Source organism: Pecten maximus, chromosome 10 (genome assembly GCF_902652985.1).
Source record: "Pecten maximus chromosome 10, xPecMax1.1, whole genome shotgun sequence".
Lineage (NCBI taxonomy): Eukaryota > Metazoa > Mollusca > Bivalvia > Pectinida > Pectinidae > Pecten > Pecten maximus.
This window is the reverse complement of record NC_047024.1, coordinates 36,495,367-36,504,447: the sequence shown is the minus strand read 5'-3', so window position 1 is coordinate 36,504,447 and position 9,081 is coordinate 36,495,367. Positions and strand designations below refer to the sequence as shown.

The 9,081-nt window shown below is 39.9% G+C and overlaps 1 protein-coding gene across 1 annotated transcript; it reads left to right on the top strand.

Moving 5' to 3' along the window:
- The first annotated feature begins 842 nt into the window (after positions 1-842).
- Positions 843-9,081, top strand: LOC117336385 (dimethylaniline monooxygenase [N-oxide-forming] 2-like). Its single transcript, XM_033896889.1, has 3 exons — positions 843-2,026; positions 2,892-3,518; positions 4,563-9,081. The coding sequence occupies exons 2-3, from the start codon at positions 2,892-2,894 to the stop codon at positions 5,571-5,573; spliced, it is 1,638 nt and encodes a 545-aa protein (XP_033752780.1). The 5' UTR covers positions 843-2,026; the 3' UTR covers positions 5,574-9,081.

The window sequence follows — 9,081 nt, the reverse complement described above, 5'->3', positions numbered from 1 at the left end:
CGTTAACGAACTCCGAGAAACTCAAGCTTTTTTCTGATATCATGGCAGGAGATTCTTCCAGCGTAGAAATACGTTGTCCATTCCCGCTCCTTAGAGAACCCGACAGGAAGGAGCTTTGTTCCCCCGCGGAAGGGTGGGCAGTTGATAACGTGTACGATACCATGTTAAGTTGTGGAGAAGAGCGTCTCCGACAATACACTATTCAATTCCTGGAAACTATAGACATGTCAGCTGGAAGGTTCTATGATCCAGCTTGTTCCACAGGGGTGTTTTTGTCCACACTGAAGGAAGCATTTCCGGAAAGTTACACAATAGGCCAGGATTTAAGTCAACAAATGGCCGACTTTTCCAGAGAACGGGTCGATGAAGTGTACTGTGAAAACGCCTTGTTTCCTAAAATACTTACCGGAACTGCTGATGCTTGCTTCATCCGCTTTCTGAACTCAGAAGTCGTCACTTCCGCTGACGCGGAGGTTCTTTTGACCGCGATACTGCCTACAGTCCGAGAGAAAGGATTCATAATCGTTTTTGGTCATACGCCTGTTCTGCTATCCTCGTCCAATTTCAGGAGGTTGTCGAACTTTAGTTTAATTCAGTCGGTAGGTGTCTCCACCGACAGAACCGGGATATTTCAATATTATATCATTCAACGCGATATTTGAACAAATGTTTCTTTTAACTACGAATACCCTAATAAATACACTCTGGTGATGCCCTCTATTGATTTTACTGTGTTGTACAAAAGAGCTTTTATTTTCCAGCCAGGTAGACATCTAACTGAGATCTATATATCATGATTATTGGGATTAAAACAAACTTCTGGTCTGGTAAGATAGTGTTAGCTGCCCTGTATGTTATTATAGGACGGTATAAACCGTCAATGCTTTTGCTTCCAAATGAAACAAGATGAGGTCAAGGGTTTTACTGATATTGGTTAGATATGAATATCCATGAACGACCTTCATTCGTTGTTTTAACCATCAGACCACGTTTGCTAAGTTCTTAAGTAAACAGTGTTGAGAAGTTGTCCCAATTCGATGATATATTAACAAGATACAAATCATATCTTGGGCTCTGTTTTTTCTGTTTGATCGAAATTTCAATCTTGACAGTTTTGCTCTGTGAATTGTGAAACCTCAACACCGACCATATCTTTCGATTTCGCAACGTGATAAAGTAATATTAATTACTATGTAATACTGGGGAAACGTATTGAAATCAATGTAAAAGACATGCACTGACCGTACTCAATATTAGTTACTTAACACAATGCACATACAAATCATCCGGAACGTAAACTGTAACACCAATGATAAGGAATAGTCCCGTGAGTATGAATATGTTATTAAAGACTATAAAGACTTGTCTGTAAGTGTAAAGCTGTACGTTTGTGGATGCTTAATTAACCTACTTTCTCATCTTCAAAACAATTGACCAACTAAAGTCACCACCTTGACCCCTTGTTTTATATCCGGACACTTACGAAACACATGGATTGGACATTGATATCTATATCAGTGGACAACAATTATCACAACACTGCGTACTGAACCTATGGTGGCTGATTTCGGCCATAACGCGTTATCGCAGTTGTGGTGGCGCCAACGTGACAACTCCCGCCAGGCTCAATGCAACAGCCTCTTCCCAGCCTTCAACGACACACCCGTGGGGACGTCGACCAAAGTTCTGCTTTCTATTCCTTTTCGTACCAGGTTGTTGGGGAGTATGCCGGTTATATCTGTCTATAACTTAACAGGAACATAGTCAGTCTACAGCATCAATAGTATTTACAGTACGGCCTTTTGTCTAGGTCGTGAACTTTGTATTGGTATTTAGACGGTATATTAACACACTATCCTCCAATTTATTGTAAGTCACAAAACTATTACATAACCATGCTATCACCTTTATCCCGTGTATATAGGTGAACAGATAAAGCTCTATACAGGTGTGACCAGGTGTTACAGCCACAGGTATATACTGTATGTAATCATCTGGATCCTGGCCGTCTTAAAGGGCTTTCAAGGTATGCTTTTAATTTTCTATTCATTTGGAAGCATAACATAGTTTTTTTTTCGAAAAATATTTGGACTCCATTGTCAATGTTCAGCCTTGTGTAGATTTCGGGATGCTATCATTGTGTTTTATTCATTTGGAGATTATAAAAGAGGTGTTCCATTGATTTTATCCTTTTACTCGCTTGGTTTCTGAAGAATATCCGAAACAAATCACACTATATAAATGGCAAATTGAAAATAATTATTTTCTTACTGCAACCAAACAATGCGAATCTAAGTGTCACTAATTTACTTTTACAAGCAAAGTTCTTCTCTGAGTTGTGTAAGGTCTTCAATAATATTATATATATACTATATATAAGTAGAAATGACATTCATTAAACCGTAAATGTTATTGGCTGTTTGACCATTGCGAGTTATGATCATAACCTCGAGCACTTTAGCGGTGTTTCAAAAGTGGTTGTTTATTTTAACCAAACACGCTGACGGTAATGAAATATATTATCTTACATGAAACTTACATCAATATGAACCAGTATAAATATTATGATATAGATCTGGCGTTTAAAGTTGATATAAAGACGCAGCTCTGTGGACAAACATTTTAATTTAGCAACAAATCGCTACATCATCAACAGAATCTTATATTTGTTTCCGTCGTTTCCATTTCACGAGGGATTGAGGAAAGTCATCGTTAATTTTTTTAATTTTTAGTTCGTAAGATGGTTGCTAGGAGATGACAAAAAGATCGTAGGCTCGTTTCCTAAATCTCATATAAAATGTGAGTGTCTGTAAGCTTGGCTATGCTTGACATAACTTAAACATTAGGTAAACCTTCCAGATTACTTAACACACGTGGTTTGTTCTCCCTAGATGACTAAGACTGTGCTGGTGGTAGGGGCCGGAGTTTCCGGATTGGCGGCGGTCAAGCACTGTCTGGACGAAGGAATGGAACCAATATGCTTCGAGAAGGATACGGACGTCGGTGGACTGTGGAATTATCATAAGTGGTCAAAAGATGGCGACCCAAGCCTATACAACTCCTGTAGTATCAACACCAGTAAGGAGATGACGTGTTACAGTGACTTTCCAATCCCAAAGGAGTTCCCAAACTTTATGGGGCACAAACACTTCAAAAAATACCTCCAACTTTACGCAGACAACTTCAATTTGAGAAAGCATATCAACTTCAGCCATAGTGTAGATAACGTTAAGAAAGCTGACGACTTCGACAAGACTGGAAGCTGGGTAACGGTAGTCAAGAATTTAGAATCGGGAAAGTCGCGAAAATTGAGGACGAATTATGTTATTGTGTGTAATGGACACCTTCATATACCACACATGCCAACAATGGCCGGACTGGACAAGTTCAAGGGCAAGGTCATGCACACCCACGACTACAAGGACTTCCGGGGGTTCGAAGGGAAGAGAATCCTGGTGGTGGGGATTGGTAATTCGGGATCGGACGTTGCCTGCGAACTGAGTCGTCATGCCGAACACGTAAGTCTGGCCCTGTATATGGTTATCCCGGCCTCAGACTGGCTCTGTATATGGTTTTACCGGTCTCAGACTGGCTCTGTATATGGTTTTACCGGCCTCAGACTGGCTCTGTATATGGTTTTACAGGCCTCAGACTGGCTCTGTATATGGTTTTACCGGTCTCAGACTGGCTCTGTATATGGTTTTACCGGTCTCAGACTGGCTCTGTATATGGTTATCCCGGCCTCAGACTGGCCCTGTATATGGTTATCCCGGCCCCAGACTGGCCCTTTATATGGTTATCCCGGCCTCAGACTGGCCCTGTATATGGTTATCCCGGCCTCAGACTGGCTCTGTATATGGTTTTACCGGTCTCAGACTGGCCCTGTATATGGTTTTAACGGTCTCAGACTGGCTCTGTATATGGTTATCCCGGCCTCAGACTGGCCCTGTATATGGTTTTAACGGTCTCAGACTGGCTCTGTATATGGTTATCCCGGCCTCAGACTGGCCCTGTATATGGTTATACCGGTCTCAGACTGGCTCTGTATATGGTTATCCCGGCCTCAGACTGGCTCTGTATATGGTTTTACCGGTCTCAGACTGGCCCTGTATATGGTTATCCCGGTCTCAGACTGGCTCTGTATATGGTTTTACCGGTCTCAGACTGGCTCTGTATATGGTTATCCCGGTCTCAGACTGGCCCTGTATATGGTTATCCCGGTCTCAGACTGGCTCTGTATATGGTTATCCCGGCCTCAGACTGGCCCTGTATATGGTTATCCCGGCCTCAGACTGGCTCTGTATATGGTTATCCCGGCCTTACACTGGCTCTGTATATGGTTTTACCGGCCTTAGACTGATACTTAGGAACTGGTTCCCTTTGTGATAATTAATGCAGAAATAAATAAAGGGAGTACTACAAATTCAGTTTATCAGTTATAATCAGAAATAGTATTTTCTATAAAATCATCACGCGTATGATTATGATTCTCGTGTCTCCATGGTTACTTTCATCGACTTGTCAGTGTTCCATTAATTTTCTGCTGTTGACTTTCTATGCAGGTTTACATGTCCAGTCGGCGCGGGACCTATGTGATCCAGAGAGCAGCTGACCACGGCGTTCCTTTTGACCATCTCGCCCTCAACCGGTTTTCCATGAAACTACCATGGACTCTTATGCGGCCAATGTTCTTCCATCGCCTAAACCGACGCTACAACCATGCCAACTATGGCCTCTCACCGAACAAACGCTTTGACGCAAGTGCCCTGACAATAAGTGACGACCTTCCCAACAGGATCTTACTCGGTACCATCAACATCAAGTGTAACGTGAAGGAGTTCACAACCGACGGCGCCAAATTTGAAGATGGTACAGAACTGAAGAACATTGATGTCGTCATCCTGGCAACTGGGTTCAATTTCGACTTTCCAATTCTAGACGATGACATAATCAAAGTTGACGGCCATTTTCCATACTTGTACGAGCTTGTGTTTCCTACAAATTTAAACCCGTGCACACTTGGTGTTGTTGGCTTGGTTCAACCGTTTGGTGCGCTGCCACCGATATTAGAAATGCAAGCCAGGTGTATAACAAGAGTATTTAGCGGGAAATGTGAGCTACCCAGTGCCTCTCAACGACTCGAACTCGTGGAGAAACGTAAGGCTTTCATCACACGTAACTTCATCGACTCTCCAAGATACAGCCTGCAGATTTACTCAATCCAGTACATGGACAGACTGGCTTCAATGATCGGATGTAAACCAGATTTATTGAAATACTTCTTCTCTGACCCAAAACTGTGGTACAAGATATACTTCGGTCCAGCTACGCCTACACAGTGGCGCCTCAATGGTCCCGGCGCATGGAAGGGCGCAAAGCGCGCCATTGAGACAGTGAAAGAGCATACCTATTTCCCGATGAAAACGAGAAGGTCAGGCGATGGGGAAATGGAGGGGCTTTACGACGGCTGGATCCAACTCTTCAAGAAAACTTGTTTTGTAGTGTTCATTCTGCTGTTTGTAAGATACCTGTATGTAAATGGATTCGTCAAAAGTTTTGTGAAATCTGCATAACTGTTTTTGATCATGGCGACTCAAAGCAATGGCACCGTTTGCATCAGTTATCATACACGAATGTCATTATTTCAGCACTAAAACTGACACGAGATGGTCGGGTCGTTTACATTAATTCAATTTCCTTCGACGAGAAGTCGCAAAGACAGGACTATGGCGTTTTTTTCGTCACCGTAAACATTGTGCTCAATTAACCAACTTGATATATAGTTAGACGTGATCTATTTCGAATACTGACAAAAAACCAACAAAAAACAAAAAAAAAACAAAAAAAAAACCAAAAACGGTTTCCACAGATGCACACTGCATGTATGTGAACCAATGGGGGAAAGTTTCGAACTGCTCTATTTCCAGAACAAGAAGACGTGTTAGATGTGTGTTGCGTGTAGTGGTTCCGTTTCCACCATCCTGGGTATAGTATGATAACAAGACATTGTCATCCGTAAGGACTAATGTGACTCGATTAAGATTTCCATGGCGGGTGTCGTCAAAAAAGCACCTGCGGATTAAGGATGCCTAGAAACCGGACTGTTTTTGCTCTAAGTTAAATAGTGAACAAAGCAGAAGGTGCATACCGTTCGGAACACCTTGCACTAAGTTAAGCTTATTCCAACCAAACCTGGCACAGAGTTACATTGAGACCTTGAAATGACCTTTAAGTTTTTAAATACATTTTTCGTGTTTTTCGTAACTTTTACAAAATACACACATCTTCTGACATAGCGGAACATATAGTGATCCCCATGTGTTGACGGAATCAAGCTAACAGTTGTTATCGGTACACCTTCATATAACGCGTGTCATGTTTAGACGATAACGTCAAATCGTGCCACATTTTATTATGCATTAATGTATATATAGCATCAGGACGCCCTTTTCAAGCAGCCTTACAAAATGGGTTGTTAAATTGTTCATATTCTTTATAAACATCATTATCTCACAAAGTCTGGAAGGACTTTGATATTTATGTTGTTCATATGTCATTCGTCTGTGTTCTATTCGGAATACGAGGGGCAGCAGACCGAGAGGATAACAACGATACACCACCTCGGTCTATACTTTCCTTTTGGAATGGAACGATCATGAGGTACATGTACATGTTAGCCTTAGAGTTAAAGACAACACATAGACATGGCCCATCTCGTCTGCGTGTTCAGAACTATTACTCCTTTGGGGTTAAAAGTCAATTTCGTCTGCATTGTCAGAAATGCTTCTCTCCTAGGGTTAAAGGTCAATCCGGTTCGTATGATCAGAAATGTTACTCTCCTAGGGTTAAAGGTCAATCCCGTCTGTATGGTCAGAAATGTCATACTCTCCTAGGGTTAAAGGTCAATCTCGTCTGCATGGTCAGAAATGTTATACTCTCCTTGGGTTAAAGGTCAATCCGGTCCGTATGATCAGAAATGTTATACTCTCCTAGCTATAGGGTTAAAGGTCAATCTCGTCTGTATGGTCAGAAATATTACTTTCCAAGGGTTAAAGGTCAATCTCGTCTGTATGGTCAGAAATGTCACTCTCCTGGTTTTCAATGTCAATCATTTAAGTCCGTCAGAAATGTTACTTATCTTAGGATTAAAGATCAATCTCCAATGTCTAGTCAAACCTTTATTCTCCAAGGAGATAAAGATCACTTGTATATGCCTAGTCAGAAATACTACAAGTGTTCTGTCCATATGCTATGGTTTACCATAAATTGAGAGAAAATATCACAATAACGATAAATATCTTAATTATTGCTTTATTTTAGTTTGCTACGCTACAATAAGTAGACTTCTAAAACAATGGACATGCGCATTCATTTCGCAATAACATACAAAACCACAGTAAGCACTCTAAAGACACAATATATCTAATACTACAGTTTACAGGGACAAAAACTCTTCGCTGGGCTTAAAAGGAGTCACATCTTTTGTAGTGGACATGTACAAACCAGTCACTTTTTGTTTTGTTAGCGACCTTTAAGTTTCATAATATTGTAAAAATAAGGAAATGCTGTTCAATACTATAAAAATGAGAACATAATTGAACTTAGGTAAGGCAGTGGTTCGGCTGTGTATCTGAACTCTGCCTACAAACCTACCACATGCAACTGAGGTAGAAGCGACAACAAAAACTTGTTTACAAAAATGATATTTAAGTGAGCACAATAGACATAATAAACATGGTATATTTTGAAACAATAATTTGCATTCTTTTCATTTCTCAAAATGGAAGCTTTTGTGTTTGTTTTTCAAAACTTATAATTTCTCCATCTGGAGCACACTTAGCATGAAGGGGGACAACTCTTACATTATAACCTTTTAAAATAAATAATGAAACTGGATAAACGAATCAAAATGGAATCCGAATCTTTATAGAACTTTAAAATAATTTTAAAGCTATTGAGTTGAACCCCTTTCTTTCTCATCAAATGAATATGGCACTTATTCCAAGCAACTGACTTATCCACCTTGGCAAGTGGTTCTCCACTGAGCAACAGTGGCTCTCCACCTTAGCAACAGTGGCTCTCCACCTTAGCAACAGTGGCTCTCTACCTTAGCGATAGTGGCTCTCCACTAAGCAACAGTGGCTCTCAACAGTACACGATATGTTACATCAACATATATAATCTGATAACAAATTCTCAAAAATACTATAACTTTATACACATGTATGGAATGTATTGGAGATGGACAAAATTTCCTCGTAGAGATAATAAATAGTACACTAATAATATGCCAAAACATGTATGGAAAGAGAGAAACTTCCTAAGGCAAAGATAACTGTACTCTGGTCCCAGGACCGCCACATACCAACACAAGGTTTGCATATACTAAACATCAAGACATGCGAGTTCATGGCATAGTTCAATCATTTAGCTTTCTTCATATTCAAATAGCTCAGGCACCAATTACATATTACATCAATTAGTATTCTAAAACCAGTTCAGTGATGTTTTTTTGTCAATTTTATCTTTTGGACAAAATAAAGACCAATAATATCAATTTGTTTTCATAAAAATATAATTATTTCATTATTTTACAGGTTTGGTAGTTGTCATAAACACTTGCTTAAAAGGTTAAAACTTCTCACTAAATCGAGTTAAATTGTCTTAGATGGTGTTATTATCCTTCAAGCCAAACATCTGTTAGCAAACTGTCTGATGCAGAATATACAAATCAGTCTTCATTTCAGGAAACAGTATCTTTTTATACACTACCTAGTATACTACGCATTTAATAAACAAATTGCAAGACTTTGTTGCATAACAACAGGTTTACAAACAGGTTGGAAGAACAAAGGAATGTCAGGTTTCCTATCTGATCAGGAAACTGATAATTATCCAACTGTAAATCATAACGTAACTAAGGGCATTATAAACAAATATCTGCTTGTAAAAAAGCCAGCTGACAGCAAACAATTTGTATCTTAATATTGAACACATACATAAAATGGCAGTAAAAGATAAATTTGTGACTAAAGTTTGGTCACAAAAAAAAAAAAGAAAAAAAAAAAAGAATTATGCCAG